General features: G+C 42.8%; 3 protein-coding genes across 10 annotated transcripts in view; all 3 read right to left on the bottom strand.

Moving 5' to 3' along the window:
• The window catches only part of ubash3bb (ubiquitin associated and SH3 domain containing Bb), a 31229-nt gene extending 29312 nt beyond the window's left edge, over positions 1 to 1917 (bottom strand). For all 4 annotated transcript variants that reach the window (XR_002203066.2, XR_011244615.1, XM_020095327.2 and 1 more), the window contains exon 1: positions 1584 to 1917. Coding sequence is in view for 2 of the 4 variants with exons in the window: in XM_020095327.2 (XP_019950886.2) it covers positions 1584 to 1711 (128 nt within the window). In the remaining 2 variants the exon portion in view is untranslated. The remainder of the gene's footprint in view (positions 1 to 1583) is intronic.
• Positions 1918 to 2572: 655 nt separating this feature from the next.
• gkup (glucuronokinase with putative uridyl pyrophosphorylase) lies at positions 2573 to 11240 on the bottom strand. Of its 3 annotated transcripts, none has more exons than XR_011244616.1 (23): positions 11059 to 11236; positions 10075 to 10181; positions 9909 to 9953; positions 9655 to 9808; positions 9489 to 9560; positions 9228 to 9316; positions 8969 to 9125; positions 8644 to 8721; positions 8289 to 8380; positions 8056 to 8161; positions 7880 to 7959; positions 7727 to 7795; positions 7231 to 7291; positions 7101 to 7117; positions 6398 to 6455; positions 5574 to 5666; positions 5421 to 5481; positions 5050 to 5333; positions 4469 to 4526; positions 3993 to 4061; positions 3854 to 3917; positions 3628 to 3699; positions 2573 to 3212 (listed from the first exon to the last, which is right to left on the bottom strand). XR_011244616.1 is itself a non-coding variant. In XM_069535081.1 (23 exons), the coding sequence occupies exons 1-23, from the start codon at positions 11113 to 11115 to the stop codon at positions 3117 to 3119; spliced, it is 1869 nt and encodes a 622-aa protein (XP_069391182.1). In that variant the 5' UTR covers positions 11116 to 11240; the 3' UTR covers positions 2573 to 3116. The 3 variants fall into 3 exon arrangements, 1 of the variants encoding a protein (XP_069391182.1); XM_069535081.1 differs by having other exon boundaries at positions 5220 to 5333; positions 11059 to 11240; XR_011244617.1 differs by lacking the exons at positions 2573 to 3212; positions 3628 to 3699; positions 3854 to 3917 and having other exon boundaries at positions 5152 to 5333.
• A 729-nt stretch (positions 11241 to 11969) lies between these two features.
• Positions 11970 to 18698, bottom strand: usf1 (upstream transcription factor 1). Of its 3 annotated transcripts, none has more exons than XM_069535083.1 (11): positions 18626 to 18698; positions 17430 to 17618; positions 17256 to 17305; positions 16458 to 16570; positions 15520 to 15633; positions 14923 to 15076; positions 14478 to 14565; positions 14284 to 14342; positions 14092 to 14186; positions 13570 to 13698; positions 11970 to 12986 (listed from the first exon to the last, which is right to left on the bottom strand). In XM_069535083.1, exons 2-11 carry the CDS (start codon positions 17435 to 17437, stop codon positions 12897 to 12899), a joined length of 900 nt encoding a protein of 299 aa, XP_069391184.1. In that variant the 5' UTR covers positions 17438 to 17618; positions 18626 to 18698; the 3' UTR covers positions 11970 to 12896. The 3 variants fall into 3 exon arrangements, with proteins under 3 accessions (XP_069391184.1, XP_069391186.1, XP_069391185.1); XM_069535085.1 differs by having other exon boundaries at positions 14487 to 14565; XM_069535084.1 differs by having other exon boundaries at positions 18393 to 18658.
• Positions 18699 to 18751: the final 53 nt, after the last annotated feature.

The following is an 18751-nucleotide window of genomic DNA, read 5'->3' as shown; positions in this document are numbered from 1 at the left end:
CAGCTTGGTTTGTGGAAAACTATAACAACATATTTCACTGTTTTCTGGCATTTTATAGAGAAAACGATAAATCAATGAATTAAGAAAATAAAAAGTGGTGTTCAATAAAAGTGTTTATTCCATCCATGGGTAAACTCTGAAAGCTTAGCAGGAACAGTACATGAACCGCATACTCATGACAGGGAACGATCACAAAACTAGCGCTGCAGTATTGCTGACAACAACGTAACAGGAAATGCAAGTGCACACCTACGGAGAGGGTGACACCGTTAACAGACACCGTCACGAACGGTTTCCAGTTCTGAATTCCAGGTCTGAAAAGGATCAATTCAGACGTGAACGGTGCTCAACTCCAAAGCGAGGTACATGTTTGTATGTTACAGACACAATCCAGTATCGCTGCTGTTACGTTATTATCACGTACCGCTCCAGAATCATGTCCTACCTCCGCGTCTCAGACCGTTCAGTCAGTAACTTCTAATCATCACCAGGAGTCCATTCACAGATGAACCACAGCCACAGAGCTGACACCATCGACCTCTGCTTCACCCACACAAGCGATTTAACCAAGTCCTCATTTCTTCCTCTGGCAGACAAACCGACGACTCAGAACCTTTGTGAGTACATCTCCCTCGTATGTCCCGTCAGACTGTGAAATGAAAACCCTGCGAGTCGTACTGTGGTGCTGCGTGTACGCTGAAGTGTGACCCGCTGCTCTCCGGGCTGGTGGTATACACAAGACACCAGTGTTTACAGTGAGAGCCTCCAGCCGACAGGGCAGATATGAACTCACTGATCGGGGCCAGGGCGAAAAGACAGTCCCTCCATTCAGCAGCAGCAGAGGACACTGGGTGATTCCCCCGCCACACACACACACACACACACACACACACACACACACACACAAACAAGGACTGTAAGAGATGACTTTTGGGGACTTTACATAGACTTGCATTAGTTTCCAGGAGACTTGACCCCTCGAATCAGCTGTTTTCCAATTGGGTACATGGCGTCTGTCCATACTTAACCTGTGGCCTATGACACACACACACACACACACACACACACACACACACACACACACACACACACACAGTTCATGACTCCAGCTCACAGAAATGACAGCTCCTCATGAACATGGCTGAAATTCAAATTCCTCTTACTGAGGTCTATAGCACTTAAATAAAACGTGAATCCTAACAAACTGTGTGTTTCCCCAACAAAGCTGTCAACGAGTGAGTTTTGAATTTTGGAGAACCACAACTCGAGCTGAGCCACAGAAAGTCACATATGATGCTAACTCCTCCACTCCTGTTAACTTTGCTCCATTCTCTAATGAATCTAAATCTACTCTCACCTGTTTAACTGTGTGTGAAGGCACAGCTGGCTGGAGGAGGTGGAGGAGGTGGTGGACGGACAGCAGCTGCTCGTCACACGGGGAAACAGCGAGTGCAGAGGAGGGATGCTGCGTTTGACCCGTCCGCTAACTCCCACCACCACCACCACCAACACACACTGACACACACACAGACACACACACACGTGTAGGTAACATGTCCGTGTGTTTCGGTCAGCCTACTCACGCCCTTGGTCTGGGGAAGCCCATGGACAACAGCACGTCAAGGTTGGAGCCACATTTCACCGAGCCCGGTCGGCTCTGCCGGAGCCTCCGGGGCAGGATTTTACTGTACAGGTCGTCTTTGGCAGCCATGGTCCAGCGGGTCGCCCGAGCCCCAGCACACCGACAGTCCAACCAACCACCGCACCGAACCCCCCTGGCTAGTCCATCCCAGTCAGCGGGTCCGCATGAGTGGAGGAGCGAGAGGCTGCGAGCGGCCGAGGCAGAGCCCCGCTACTCCGCCCACTGGAGGAGCAGCGAATGAGATCCGCTGGTTCACCCCGAGAATCAGACCTGAGATCAGTGGAGATCAGGTCTGAGGGGCACTGCTAGAGTGACTTTGATCTGTATGTTATGAGATCAAAGCACACAGTTTACAATTACTTTACAATAACGACAGTATATTTAAAGGTACAGTGTGTAGAATTTAGTGATGTCTAGTGATTAAATTTCATGTTGCAGCTGAACACCCCTCACCTCACCCTCTCCTCCCAAACATGAGAAAGAACCTGTGGTAGACTTTAATTGTCATAAAAACTCAAAAGGTGTTTAGTTCGTCCAGTCTGGACTAATGTAAAAAACAAATATTTAAATATAAAGGGCCTTTTCTGGGGTGAAGAAAACTACAATTCAAATAATTTTACGAACTAGTGAAAAAATCATGAGGGTTATTCTACATTAAATTTCTGCCAATAGATCCCTTTCACCTAAATCTTACACACTGGACCTTTAAATCTAAAGTATATAAGTGAAGAGACAAAATAAAAGTATACAGTGTATTATAAGTATACAATAATTGTATTATTAGGTGACAATAATACGTGTAAATGAAGTAAATTCTGGACCAACACCTCGTTGAAATAACAATAGATATGAAAGAAGTAAATAAGTCAGTTACTTGACAGTCGATCGACAATCACATTAAGTTACACAATATTCATGACAAACACCATCGGCTATTAAATGTGCTTTTAATTTGTGTACACAGATTACAATCATTATACAATAATGATATAATTGTAATATATAATTTAAAATAATACAATTAACGGTTTTGAGTCTATACAATTGTTTCACGCATAGAAAAGTAATTACACTACAAAATAATTAAAACATGTAAACTGTTGTTAACAATACATTTCACACAAGGAAGTAAACTCACTTCACTTAATAATAATATTTCACCTGGTAATAATTTGAAATCCTGCAGATTCACTGGTCTTATAAGGACAAGGTCACCAATCTGTTTAATCTGATCAGTCATTAATTATAATATAAAAGTCATCAAAGATTGGTCATCCTGATAGTCAGTGTTTTGATTGTTTTTATAATTATGACTTCCAGATAAATTCATACAAACAATCATGATCTTATAAAATCCTTATAAAATGACACTGGGACTCTGTCAGGCACACTGAGGACCACATTGTGTCCATAACCACCCAATGGCCATGAGTTGGCTTCGAGGAGCCTGGCAGAGGCGAGCAGGGATCTGAGGTTAGTACTGACCACCGGCAGCGCTGGCAGATGGGTTGTATGGTGCAATGACACAGAAGACACAGCCGGCCTCCTGGAAAGCTTGCCTCATCTCCACCTAGTGGGCAGAACACAGGCGTGCTTCAGCATCAGACAGCAAAGTGGGCCACCGATGTCACAAAGACAATACACACAGATACAAAACACACAACTAAGACCTCATTTATAGAGAGATATAGCAAAATATATATTCATAAAGGTTAATTTGAATGAAAAGATAAGATATTTTTTGAAGGTAAGGTCTTACATGTTCATGTATCTAAAGAACAAAGAAATATATTCTATTGTGTGGGTACTAATCCCAACAATGGAAATCCCTGCAAGAAAACAAAGAGTCCGAATGAGTTGGTCTTTGATTATCACAGAAACTGGAGTTTGTTTCTATTGATTATAAACTAGACTCAGGGTTTTAGAAGAGTAGATTGTTTTTGCTCTGACGTCACAAACTCCACATAATGCGATCTTGGTCTTACCAGTCTGGCCTGGTCCAGACAGAGACCCACCACAGCTCCTCCACTGCCTGGTAACTTCACTGCTGAGCCAAACTGCAAGAACCAGTAAAAACCATATAAATTAATGCATGAACAGAAAAAAACCCCTCCTGCAGGCACACACAGGCAGAGGTGGAGACAAAAAGGGATCTCTCCTCAATAAGCCGTGCTCTGCTCTTAGCCGGCGGTGGAACCTCTGAGAACCTACCTGCCTCGCCAGCTGAACCATCTTAAGATTCCCAGGACCCAGACAGTCGTCGGTGTAGACAGACCTGTGGCATATGTTGTTACTTTAGCAGTGAGTCTGACCGTTACATGAATGCCTCCAATCCGAAAACACAGTTTACCTCCTCAGCTCAAAGTTCTGGTCCATCAGTTGTGCCAGACGGCTCCAGTCTCTGTGCTGCAGGGCCGACCTGGATGGAAAAACATTTTCAGTGAGATAACACACAGTTAATCTGAAAGCAACACCTGCAGGTCCGTCACCAGAGCAACACTGTGCATCTGGAGCTCAACATTTTACACAACAATTCAGAAAACCCAAGGCCTCTTTTATCTTGCACATATTTTAAATATTCTTTCCAGCATTTTGAGAACTTGCATATTGCTGCACAAAACTGTACAACTAATTCCTTTAAATAACATATTTTACATAGTTTGTACATTTTTTATATTTGTATTACTCCAAGGCCTCCTGACTTGCAGTACTTATTCTATGCACCAAAACACTGAAGCATTCTTCCCTTCTGTGAAAACCTACTTGGAAATACACTCAGTTCAGATTATGAATTCTTGATCAACAATCCACATCTAACAAACCAACCTCGCTTGATCAGTCAGCTCAGCAAAATTCTTCATGGCTTCAACGACCAGAGGCTCTCCTGCGGAAAGACAGAGAAACACAAAAGTAGATCAGCGACTGGATCAACGTGACATGAACTTTGTTGCAGCTTCTCTGTTAGGTGAAAAATACTTTGTGAGCTTAATTAAAAAAGGCACTGAACTGAAACTGAAAGAAGGCTAACGAACGGAAGCGGCTCTGTGAGGCTGAACTGAGCTACAACTGTGCGCTAACTGCCGATAATAACATACTAACATACTCAAAACGTAAATATGCTGATGTTGAGCAGGTATTTTTTTATTTGACCGTATTCACCTTTTCAGTTAAGCCTGTTAGCATGCTCACATTTGCAGATGAGCACTAAGAACAATATACAGCTGAGACTGAGGAGGGGGACATTAGTTGGGTATGTGGAATAATAATATTGTCCTCCATGCTGGAGAAGAGGTCAAGTCTCTCAGGTCCCATCTGTTCCCATTCCTCATAGATCCATATTTCTGAACATGTGCTTACGATCTATCTACAGTTTAATTATCTGTTTAATCCAAATTTAAAACACTGACCTATTTACCCTGACCGTTGGACAAACTGAAAAGGATATTTGACCAGATGATGGCGCTAGAGGAAAAGCCAATGGACAACCAGAGTTCAGTCAGACAACTCACGTTCAAACGTTTATTGCTCTAAGTGGTGACCCGACCGTGACCATGTAATGTTTGATATGAAACGGTACCGCTGAGCCAGCGCTGTCGGATGTTGCTGTGGATGCGTCCGGAGTCACTGGGGTCACTCAGGTACGCCAGCCAGAACAGTGGAAGGTTACTCATGTCCATAGAAACATAATTCCCTGAGAATGAAAAACATTCCACCTTAAAAAAAAAAGGAAATGTATTTGTATCATGGACTTTGTATGAAACATCAGTGACATTAGTACCATAGCCCTGCTCCTCCATGAGCTTCTTGCTGAAATCCATATAGACCAAACCTTCATAGACCTGCAGAGACAAAAGGACATCACATGTTACTGGATGTGTAAAAAGACAATGTGGTGTCAGAGTTCCTGTGCAGGACTTGTTCATGTACTGACCTGAACAACTCTATCCTGCAAACCAGCAGTAATGAAGAGTTCATCCGTCTCCACGTTGAGGATGAAGTTGGCTCGGACTGGCTTGGGGAGATCCTGTAATGTAAAACATGTAAAGTAACAGGTAGGGCAGGGGCGGATCCAAGGGCAGTGCTAGGGGGGCATTGACCCAACTTGAAAACTGTTTGGCCGCTGAAGGGCCCCTGTGCCTCTTTCTTTTCTTTTTAAATACACTAGTCACTTAATAACTAAAGAATGTGGCTAACTGATTATATCATCATCACTGCTTGTAGAAATCCAAGATAGCATCAGAAAGCTTCCACAGCTAACTTAGGTTAGGTCACTTCGTTTGTATCCGGAGGTAGATTTGTTTTGCAGCAATACAAGAGAAGGCATCCATCCAAATTAGAAAATTACAAAACCCTGACGGAAGACAAGACCACAAAAAACAAAAACTGCTAAAATGCTTCCAGAAGGACAAATGTGCAAATTTGGCTATAACCTGTTCAAGTGAACCGTTGCAGCTGGAACAAAACTATTTCTGTAGCGTTTTGTTTGACCCCTTGGGACAGTAAACATTCGACCAGAGGGCAGAAGTTGAAATTCCCCATGCAGACGATGCGAGTCGTCAGTGATAATGGAGCTGGTTATCCTCCGTAACTGTCTGGTGTGAAGGGACTCGACCATTTCACAATCTGTTTCTGTCCTTTAAAGACAGGTTACCGAACCATCACACCAAAGAAAATGTTAAAACAGACTCAATAACTCTCAAACAAGGAGTGAAGAGAGAAACACCATCACATATGGTAAATAAGTAACATCCTTACATTGTCTGTGATGTTGTAGAATTTCATAAGGCACTTCAGGGTCGCTGAGACAATGGCACTGCACAAAAGAAAACACGAGACAATTATTAACTAAAAAAGTTTTCCATGACAAATTAAACTAACAATGTTGGAATAGTTTTCTGTTTCTTTTCCTTTTGTATCTTCACATCTGGTGGCTGAGATTCTTTAGTATGAGAACTTGTGTGAGTCAACATCTCTATATAAATATCCCTCCTGTATTTTCATTCTAACAACCAGTCCGACAGACCTTGAATATGATGGTTACACAACTGCTCACGGTCTCTCTCTCCCACTCCCCCTTCCCATCTCTCCTCTCTTCCCCATTTTTCTCTGCTCACCCAAATCGGTGGAGGCAGATGAACTCCCACGTTGACTCTGGTTCTAGAGGTTTCTTCCAGTTAATGAGTTTTTCTCTCCACAGTGCTGCTCATTGTGGGAACTGATGGGTTTCTCTACAATATCGACGGTATCGACCTGACTATGTAAAGTGCCTTGAGATAATGTATAATATGATTTGGCGCTATACAACTCCCACTTACACCCATCAACTCCAGGAGGCTCATCACAGACACGCACGAATCTAAATCCATATATGTACTGTGCACAAGAATCTGTTTAATCACTTTTAAATCATAAACAATAGAAACATTGGGGCACAGAGGTAAGAAACAGAACTGTTTACCTGCTTCCAGCAAGGCCCTTAATGCAAACACAAAGAGTCTCATCAGGGGAGTGTTTGAACATGTTTACACACTTTAAACTGCATGGATGTGAACTGTGGCGCTTTCTTGAGCGTGTGAATGAATGCTTACCACCTGCCGAGGGATGTTGGTGTCGTACTTCAGCGTGAAGTTCTGCTTTGTCAAAGCAATACTGCAGAAAATATTAAACAGCAGACGTTGAATGATTAGCAGCAGTGACAGAGACAGAGACAGAGCTTGAGTGTCTTTGTGATAGTTTCTCATTACGGGAAACAATGAGAAACTTTCCTGAGGATTGGATGAGAAGATTGAAACCACAGACTTCAGAATCACATGAAGTCACTGTGACCTTTGACCTCCAGGGACAAAAATCTAATCAGTTCATCTTTGAGTCCAGGATGGGACGGACCGAAAGACAACCCAAAAACATGCAGAGGCAGATTGAATCGGTTTTAACATAATCTGTCTAAGACGCAATTTGCTTCTGCAGAGCTCTAAAGAAAGATCACGTCCTTTGAGTACAAATATTAATCGTCTTTAGCCATTTTTCTGTGTGATTAAATAAATGAATATCTGAGTTTAGTTTTATCTCAGTCACTGATCTCACCCTTGTTTGGAGCAGAACTGGTAGAACTTCTTGCAGGTGGCCTGCAGCAGCCGCAGACCCCCCAGGTATCTGCAGTTGAATGACAAACACAAACATTTAGGAGCCTAAACGTGAGCGACGCACTTCCGCTCATCACAGATGCCGAGTCCTCACCCTTCCTTCCTGCTGATACAGAACAGATCTTGCAAGCTTCCAAACTCTGTAGGATCGTTGAGAGGATGAGGAACCAAAGCCTTAAAAAACAAAATCACAGAAATGCACATGACATTTAAACAATATATCCCAGAAGATCTTTTATACATGTTTGTGCATAGATGTGTGTGTATTACCAAAGTCTGGCTCTCCACTAGAGTGACCTCAGCCCAGAAGTTAGAGATGGACATGGCGATGGTTTTCCCATTGAAACCGTCTGAGGGATTCCCCATTAATCCAACCCTGTGAGATCATAAACATCTGGATCTGTCAGGTCACATTTTAACTTCTAAACTTCTTTTGTGAATTAGAAAGAAGAAAGAAACAGAAACGTACTTCCGAGAGTCATTTTATGTCGGCGGTTTCTTACCTGGCAAACGACCTGCGTGTGATTGGTTTAGCAGCGCTGGCCTGCTGCTTGGATGAGTAGTGAGTGAGCCACTTGGTGTAGTCTGACAGCCCCTGAGACGTCCGCAGCACAATGTTGAGGGAAGAAATGTATTTAGAAAATGCTGCTTTACACGATTTCAGGGAGATTAAGAATAAATCTATTAAAAGGATTTCTGGGTAATGGCAGCTTCCACACTCTAAAATATTTAAGCTTGAACCTTGACCTCCGCCCCTCAAATACTATTTGTCTTTTCCTGGATATTGTACAAGATTTTCTGTCACACTTATAATCTATGAATTTACAAAGTGTGATAATGTGAAGTAGGAATACAGACCACTTGTCCGATAAGCTGGAAGCCAGTAGGCAGCTTCATCCCGAACACATCCAACTGCTTCTCATTGATGAGCCACTCCTGAAGACAGAGCATTTGTCAATCATACAAAGATTAAAACAAAATCATATGAGGGCAGATTAGAATCAACACAGGAAGTTATAAAGCAGATGTTGTCTCAGTAGTTCAGTTATGTGACTCGTCTTTGAAATTGTATGAATTTAATTAAATCTTGTATAACAGAACCAGGCCAGAGGGATTCCTTCCTGCTGAAGTAACAGATCTGTGGTTAACAACATGGGACGGTGCTCTACTGCCACTTACGAACCCAGAATCGGCCGAAGGTCCTGTGTGTGGCTTGAGGCTGCAGGCTGAGGAAGTCAGACAGGTAGGACAGCGTGTCTCTCTGGATGCTGTAGAACACCACGCTGGCCAGTCGCGATGACGTCAGACCATCCTGGGGCTTCTCCAGGAAGCGAGTTATCCTGATTCATAAAACAGATTAAAATCAAATCTGCTGCATGGCGGTGAGCATCAAACACCTACATTTGCTGTGTGTATCTTTATATACAGTCTATGGTTCTCACCTGTGGGTGTCAGGGCAAACCTCCACGATGCCCCTGGAGCTGCTCTTCTCACTTTCCTCCAACTCATAGTAAATGATGAGCTCTCCAGGCTGCAGCACACACACACAAACAAAAAGACCCTGACTGATTATTTATTTGAAAAATATGAAAAAAGTGTCGTTCATCTGAGATAGTTTCAGGACTTCACTAAATATCCTGTGCACAGATTATACTGCATGGTTTCATGTCCGCTACAATAATTGTGTGTATGTATAATCTCACCTTTGACCTGAAGAAGCGGATAACCTGAGCGATGTCAAAGTTCTGGTCCGCACACAGCATGTCTCCAGCAATCTGCCCACACGGGAAGTGGATCCTCATCGTACGACAGATGGAAATGTGACAGAGCAGAATATTCTCAAACATGAATTACAGATTCGTATCGTACCACCATGATGTCGTCCTGCAGCTTGCGACTGCGTATGGCCAGCTCCAGGTCGGCCACGGCCCCCAGGCGGTCCTCCAGCGTCGTGCTGCCATCATTCACCACGTTCTCCACTGGGAAGTCGTTAGCTGTGGCCCAGCGCTCATAGTGCTTGTACCTGGGCAATGCAAAGTGAGTCAAGCAGCTTTAACAACAAAAGTAATGGTCAAATGATTCTAAGAGTTTCACAGGGAGGTTTACGCTCTCTATGTGCTCACTTGTCTGCGTTAGTGACCAGGTACACCTCTGAGAACAGCTGCCGCCTGCGGAGAAATCACAGATGCAATCAGCTGTGTGCCGCAGGAACAACAGAGACTTGGGACAGAGGAGGTGCTCAGAAGAGAGGCCTGTTTGTGTTCGGGTCGCTCTCCCACCGTTACGCACATGTTGACGGTTTCCCACCAAAAGTCGAGAATCTTCTTCCCTCCGGTGCCAGGAAGCAGGGCCTTTGGTACCCCGGCCAGGTGGCTGTACAGGCCCGTGTCATCGTTCTGGGCAGAGAGAGGAGAGCGAGTGAGGAAGGGTGTAGGAAAACAGCTTGTTATTATACCAACCAAATAACGTCAGTACATACGCAACATATTAGACTTTATAATCAGCTGTGATCACAATACACCACGTACCTCTCTCAGGCTTCTAACTAATCTAACTGTGCATTAACCATTTTCTATTCATGCAACTTCAATTCATACATGTGCAGCACTGTTACAATGTATTCTGGTTATTTTGTATTAAATAGTTCCTATTTCTTTGTGTTTATATTGTATCTTTACTCATACATAACTTTTACAGTGTGTTTCTCACTGGCGTCTTTGTTGCTGTGATGTGCAACTAATACAAGATTATCTTATCTTATCTTAACCTTGAGCCAAACTCAGTGACAGAAACTAGCTTCTTTAAGATGTGTTTCCTCTTAGTAAAGTAACATTTCCTATTCTATCTATTTATTCTTTCCATTCTTCAGTCTTTAAAAGCTTCTTTCGTTGGACTGTGTTAAGTTGCCTGAAATGCTTTTTTTATACATTTCACGTGAAGCACTTTGAATTGCCATGTTGTTGAAATGTGTTGCACCTATAAACTTGACTTATGAACTCTCCTTCAAACCCCTCCATTGTTGTTGTGTCGCCAGGGGGCGCTGAAGAGCACCAGGTCCAATGATGTGATAAAACGGTAGTTGCAAGAAAATGATGAGACTTTTCTCAGGTCACGTGTGAACCGGAACTCCACTGATGGTCCAGGACACGAGGTATCAGCCCGACCAGCGGCACGGTGGTAAAGTGGTTGATTCTTAGAGGAAGTTCGGAGACACGGGGCACTGACACCGCGGACTTTGCACCCCCCCTCTGCTGCAACCTCCAGGGTACTCACCTTGATCTGAGTCTCCAGGACGGTGCCGTGACCGGCCACCAGCAGGATGCAGATCATCCCCGTGTCCTCACCGTGTCTCTGTCCCTGTGAGACAACACGCACTGAGCCTGGAGGTGGACAAATGTCCGAGAGCTGGATTCTCCCAGCGTCAGTGAAGAGACACGCACTTCCGGTGACAACCTTCACAATAAAACAGAGGATGTTTAAGATCAAGATAACATGGTAGTCTATATTATTGTTAAGAAATCCACAACCTAGGATAAAGTTTGAACCTGCATGTTGAGCACAGCTCCTGGAGTTACTCCAGACAGGATATTCAAGATTTGTGTAGTTGTTATAATTTGCTTTAAATATTAAAAAACTATAAATGTGCAATTAATCTAATTATCTCACTATACATTTCTTCAATAGTAATATACCAAAGGTTCACAATATGGGGATGTATTATGGAAGCACAGTGAGGAGGTTTAACATATTGATCTACTCCAGATCTGTAAAATGTTGTAATGTTGTAATGTAAACTATTTAGCTTTTTTTATATGTACATAGCTTTTGTTTTGTTTGTATCTCTGTTTGTTTGTACTAGGAGAGCTAAATAAAAACCGGAGCCAAATTCCTCGTGTGTTCACATACCTGGCAATAAAAGTGATTCTGATTCCAATTATCAGGCGTTTGTCATTCTCTGCTCACAAAGAGTTAAAAACCACAACCTTCACTCAGAAACAAAATTCAGTCTTTACACGTAAAAAAAATCATGTGACATGTATCGTGCCAGTTATCAAATTGACAAATAGATGTTTGTCTCCGAAGTCGATGTCAAACCATCCGAGAGCTTCGACCTTTGGATTTTTTTTGTGTGAATCAAATCTGACCCGCAAACCAGACATGAAACAACATCACGTTCAGCAGCATTTTCCACTCAGTTCAATTTTTTATTCTTTATTGAATTTTTTGTAATAAATGTTGATGAAGAATGGGGCAAAGACATCTCTCTTAAGTAGGCGTACATGTATATACGTGCACTTTGGCGAGCTGTAGCGAATGCCACATCCACATACTTCAACATGGTTTGATAGATGTCTTGCCGTGAGTATGCGATGTAGAGGTGGAGCACGTATTCATAATCGGTGCACTACACCATTAATCCAGGGACCGTCCTCCCTGGTTAAGATGAACAAATCGCTTGCTGCTTACAACCCCTGTTTATTTACTTAGTTACATTGTTGCAATGTAATTTTTGTCCCCAGTGAGGTTTCATGAAACAACATACAAAAATACAAAGCTAAAAAAAAAAAGAAAAAAAAAAAAAGCTAAACTATGAATGGATAACAAACTTGGTATCAACTGGTCAGTGATATTGATAAAATATGAAAACAGGTCAAAGCATGAATACAATGTTTTCAGCAACATTAACATGAGTGCATTTGATACAGAGAAGCGCAGCACTGCAGAGGCTAGGTTAAAAGAATTGGCATGAGAAGTCGTGTTGTAGAGCTTACAGAACTGGAGGTTAATGAACAATCGTAATGTTTGTGGAGGAAGGCATTCAATGAGGACTTTGCTAAACTGATTTTACTCCTCAGACTGAAGTTAAAGTAGACCCCCCCTCCCCCCCCTCTTTTCAGACACATCCTGTCAATTTTGTAAAAAGCTTCAAAAACATCATATTTAAGGTTGTCCTTTAGCAAAGAAGCTGGATTTGAATATTTAGGACAATATTCAACTTTATTCCCCTATCACATGCACGTACAATCACAAATTAAGTATCTCAAAGTGTTTCAAGTACTCTTTTGGCCCATATGTGGATCTCCTCAAATACCCGGTGGCAACAGGTTTTCTCACTGGGGGTCTGTGCTGGATGATCCCACAACACCGTGCTGTCGCAGCAGGTTCCTCAGGATCTGATTCTTGGACTTCCAGTCTTCCACCTGAGCAACAGCAACACACAATACATTAACCATGTAGGAACACGGGCACAACAGCTGACTTGTGACTTCACATTTAACTGTAAGAACAGGTTTAAATGATGATGTCGGACTGATAATCATGTATTCCAGTGGTGTGTCACTGATCTCTTGATAACTGAGCTGGACACAAATGTCCACTTTGACAGTTTTCTGGGTTTCAGATTTTTATTTAATGTTGTATTTTGCTTTACTACAACACAGAGATTAATTATTGTTCATTTATAATCATAAACAAGGATATATACACCCAAACTGTGGGGATCAGACAAAGCACAACGTCATCCTACCTCCCCTGAGGGGTTTCACAAAGAGCACTACTAACTGACAAGAGGCGGGGACTGACGACGTGTGTAGTCCTGAACAAACCTGCCTCTATTGTCTGTGTAAACATGTTAAGTTTGACTATGATCACAGTAATGGCAGTAAATACACAGACGTGTATATTATCTCTTTTTGTTACTCTCTGTATAAATTCATTCTTGGCTGGAGCGACTGTGACAAAATCAAATTTCACTATAAAACTATAAAACACATGCTGATGTACCTCCTGTCTGAGTAGCTGGTTGTCGTGCCTGAGACGATCAAGAGTGCCGATGTCTTCCCCCAGCTTCAGGTTGCTCTGTCTGAGTTCCTTGATGTAATCACAGGCTTTAGATAAGATTCCTCCTTTACTCTGAAACAAAACACAACAGAGCTCCATCATGAATTGCTCTTAGTTTTTTTTTTTTCCAACCTCTCCAGTGTAACGATGATTCTACATCTTTGTGCACTGACTGCTTATTAACATGAGGACACAGCATTCTCACTGGGTCATGATTTGACCAAAGGAACCAAGAACTTTATATCCCAGGAACATAACCACAACAGATCGGATTATTGAATTAGAGCTGGAAAAGAGACGAGCAGTAATAACCGAGCATTTTGAAATGCAAGTCTTAAAATAAAGATTTAAAAGGTTTTGTGGAGACTAATCGACTGAAATACAACACAGGAGTATTTGACTAACGAGAAATGAATTTGGGCCCTGGTTCCTGTGTGAGAGTCTGATGCGTTGAGCTGATCTCACCTGTCCAGTCTTGGTATAGTCAACGTTACAGTCTGGAATTGTCTTCGACAGCTGCACTATCCAGTTGTTGATCTTGTCTCGCCGCCGGCGCTCAACTGTTGGGACAACATTTGAATTCAAGACTGATATTTGCAGCAAATATTTATAAAGAATATCTTGTCCTTCAGACCGCATCAGACGGTCAGCTCTAACCCTCATTGTGCTGGGCTCGCCGTTTGTCATCTCTGGAACCTCGAGGAGCCTCTTGCTTCCTAGAAGACAAATTAGAATAAAGATGTTCAATTGGTTTAAATTGTTAGATGAAAGATTTTCTACATTAAAAACTCACAACGTATTTCAGTGAACTGTGACACGGCTGTAATTCTTTTAGATCATAATGTAATTACGCTATGTACGGCTGAGTACGAGGTGCGATTGTCCTTTGATTGGATCCCGTCAAAACTTCCTGGGGAGACATCATCACATAGAGCTGCCCTGTAAAACAAAACAATGACGTCAGCTGCAGAGAATAAGTTTATATATATAATATATATTTTTAAATCTTTACAAATTCATGCAACATAAAGCCTGACTCACTTCAACCACCCCTCCATCGGACTAGTTGTGATATAATACGTGAATTTTCATTTTTCTATGAACTTCCCCTTTAAAATAGTTTTAAAAAATTGCTTTACTTTACTTAAATATTAGTGATTTTACTTGAAGTGAATGATTATTACTGCTTTTTTAGATTTTACACATCCAATGTAATAGTGTTGAAATCTAAATGTATTAGCTTCAGTGTACACACAGTGTACACACAAATACACACTGTGCATGTGGAGTGATTACCTGTGGGTGTGGTCTGGCCCAGCAGCGTGTCAGAGGCCTGTACCGTGGTCACCATGGTGCCAGTTGTGGCGTCTGCGATGGTGGCGGGGTAGTACGTGTACTGCGTCTCAGCACTGCCGTCTCCCTCCAACCCCTCCGACTGGGAGAACACAGCCTGGAGTCAAAGAGACGTTTAAAGAATATCAGTCAAGTATCATTGTCATTTAAATGTTAGATGCTACAACTTAACCATTTCAACCAGCCTCATCTGGCGTAAGTTGTTTTTCCATGGCAAGAGAAGACGGGTTTTAACTAAACCAAATGCTGATTGTTAGGTAATAGCAGCTGAAAAGGGCCGTCAGTGAGTAGATGGCACCTCGGGGGTCAGCCCAGGACGCCAGGATTCATTATTAAACCCTCTGGAAACTGTTGTGGGTCAGAGGACCTGGGCTGAGGAGGCCGTCCTTCATATTGGGGCCCAGGAGGCATTTGTGTTCACAACGGTGAAAGGAATGTGGCTAGAGGTTTCCCAGACCTACCCAGGAGAGATCTTTTCACCAGATCTGAACAGGGTCTGTATTTTGGTCAAGACAAAAAAAAAGTTTGTGACTTTCTCACCTGTGTGACAGTCTGACTGGTTGCGGGGAAACCAGCGACGAGGCTGACCGCTGCAGCTCCGTCTGTCTGGGCCTCCAACTGGCCATCTGACACCTGGATCACTCTGTAGGTCACCTGCAACACAACACGTTACACTGAGTGGTCAATATCTTACTCCAATGGAGGTGACACACACACACACCACTGTTTACATGGGTCACGACAGCTTATACCAGGGTTACGACTAACACGATTATCTAGTAAAGTGAAGACAAGAAATCTGAGTATGTACAATGATATGAATGAAGAAAACCTGTTATTAATATATTTTTATATTTCTTTCAAGTACAAACTCAAGTCAGTCGTAGGAACTTGTGTATTTTCCAAAACAATCAGCTGCTTTCAGATGTGCACTGAACTTTGGAGAATGTCCAGAGATTCTGTATGTGAGAACTCAAATGAGTGAGAGGCTACAGACTTTCTCAGGAGTTTCTCCAGCCGGCGCCTCAGTAAAAACTCCACATGTCCGCATTGATGATGACGCTTCTAACACGCGATACAAGATGTCAAGAGATCTTTTGGTGATAAGAGCCGAAATAAAAACATGAGATCTCCGCAGCATAATGAATACGTGACTCCCTGCCTCTGTCTCTCTGAGTGGAGAATCTCCTGCTGCATTGGGCATATATGAAAGGAAAACCCCGGAGAAAGTCCGGATCAGTTGTGCGGACATCCTCCAGAGTTCATGATGGAAAACAGCTTGTGGAACCTGAAGTGGACCCATTTTTCCCGGACATTTTCCTGAGATCGTGTCTGACAACGGGGTATCGTGACTATGTCAGCTCAAAGGCCTCTTGGCGGGAATAAAACACTTAACAGATTTGAAATAGAACCTCACACAGGTTGATTTAAAATGTCCAGTTTGTTTTAACAAAACATTTGAAAACATTCCTTCCTACCTGCCCGCCTGCTCCTTCTGTCTTGAAGAGATATTTGATGGGTTGGTCAGAGAACGTGGCTGCAGACTGAATGGTGGCAATAGCTGCTGGATCCTCAGCGGTGGCCACGGACCCTGCAGGGGCACAAAGCCACACAAACCGAAGTCGGTTTACAACTGTCAAAAACAGGTCCTGGGGAAAGAGGGCACCTGTCAACCTCACAATAGTGTGGCAGTAATCCTCACACAACCATGTGCATGTCTGTGCTTTTACCAGGTCTTAAAATGAGGAAATGAAGAGGAACTTTTTGTGTTCAGTGCATGTCTGACAGCAGCTGACGGCAAGTATAACGTGGAGGTCAGTGTTGATATTGTGGTGGTGGCTTTACAAACAACAACCGACACTGAGAAGCGTAGATATGTTTAAACTGTAGTGGGTCCAACGTCATCTGAGTAGGCTGACCCAAACCTGAGGACATCGTACAGGATGTTATAAATTAACACGTGAACAACACAAGGGAAATCAGATTAGGAGACGCTAACGTGAATATTAAAGAAGTAAAAAACAGGGTGAGGAAGAAAAGACCCTCTACGGTTGATATGTGAACAAACCAGTGACTACATGTAAAACCAAAGATTAAGAGAGGGATGAGAGGTGATGACACGCACACGACTTGTTTGAACACTGAACAAGAAACGTGTCAACACAGTGACTGTTCGTCTGGTGAAGGCACGAACAGGTGTGACATCAACTGAGAACTTTAAACACAACACAATAACCAAACCCTGAGTCAGTGGGTGAGTGTGACATCCCTCTCACCTTCCTCGTTGATGGTCACACTCCCATCCGGCTCGGGGCTCTTCTGTTGGCTGCACACACACACACACACACACACACACACACACACACACACACACACACAGTTAATAACAGGGACGCTCGTGGCGACATGTTTGTGTTTGGTGCTTCACAATGGCGCGGGGCTTCACCCACCTCTTCATTTCTGCCCAGTGTTGAACGAGGAGAGCGCCTTCACCCGCTCCCACAGCCGCACACCGCGAGACAAGTTCATACGTTTCACCGGGGACACTCGGACCGGCACGGTGGCACAGCGGAACAGTGGAGCAGTGTTTAACAGCACAGGTTTGAACCCCAGGCGATAGCAGCAGCAGCTAGCTGAGGCTGAGCCACAGTAAAAAAAAAAAAAAAGCAGCGAAGAAGAAGAAGGTTACCGAGGCTGAGAGCGGAAACTGGGCGTCTGTGCTGTCACAATAAAAGCGAGAACTTGAAAAACTACCGTTCATATTATTCAGAACAGACACATAAAAAAGAGATTTATATTTATATAACATCTGTATTCAACATTTTAGAGTGAATAATATTGTTCGTCTCTAAACCTTGTAAATGTTTTTCCAATTTTTCTGGTAAATACAAATCCTGTCATTTGTAAACAGTATTATTTTCCATCACATATATTTCCTGCACTGTTGATTAAAACAACGATACAAATAAAAGAAACGACAATAGTTAGATTAGGTACATTTCCATAAAATCTGTAAAATGTGAAAATTTTAATCTCTACACAGATGCATTATTCTTTGTTTTACTTCTTTGTCCTTTTGTGTGTTTGTTTTGCATAAATATGTTTTATGTGTTGATAGAAACAACTCAATAACTATATCTATGATCCTGCTATTGATTAATGATATCCTTTGTTTAACCCATTGTCTTTATTTTACACTTCTTATTTCTACCTTTTACTAGTTTTATGCTTTTGCCCCGAGTCTTTGTTTCATTGCTAACGTGTCTTTCATTTCATTGTGAAGCACTTTGAGCTGCATTGTACGTATGAAAGGTGCTGGATAAATAAAATGTAATTTCATTGAAACTAATAAAGAACAAAGTGTTGACATTTCTTTTACACGGTGACGTTTCAGTGTATTTTGGCGGGTTCACCGGAAACGCAGTGCTTCACTGGGGCCAGCTCGACACAGATCCTGCCTCTCTGCTCCAGAGCGACTCGGGCCCCAGAGGTTTTTACAGATGTTTCCTAAAAACACTTCCGCCTCGTGTTAGCTCAGTGGAGGCAGCGGCTACACGCGATGTGGAACCAGAACGACCGAGCCACAGTTTCCCCGCAGATCTGATCTGAGCTCAGTTTGTTCCAGAGTGAACAAAGATCTACTCACACAGCCGCAGTGGTCCCTCCCCCGATATTTGTCAACAGACCTGACAAAGAGCTGCCGCCTCTGCGCATGCGCCACAGGAAGTCAAGCTACGTATATCCAGTTTCTTTTTTATTTTTAAAAAATTGA

The sequence above is a fragment of the Paralichthys olivaceus genome, chromosome 11 (genome assembly GCF_024713975.1).
Source record: "Paralichthys olivaceus isolate ysfri-2021 chromosome 11, ASM2471397v2, whole genome shotgun sequence".
Classification (NCBI taxonomy): Eukaryota; Metazoa; Chordata; class Actinopteri; order Pleuronectiformes; family Paralichthyidae; genus Paralichthys; species Paralichthys olivaceus.
This window is presented reverse-complemented; position numbering and strand designations above follow the sequence as displayed.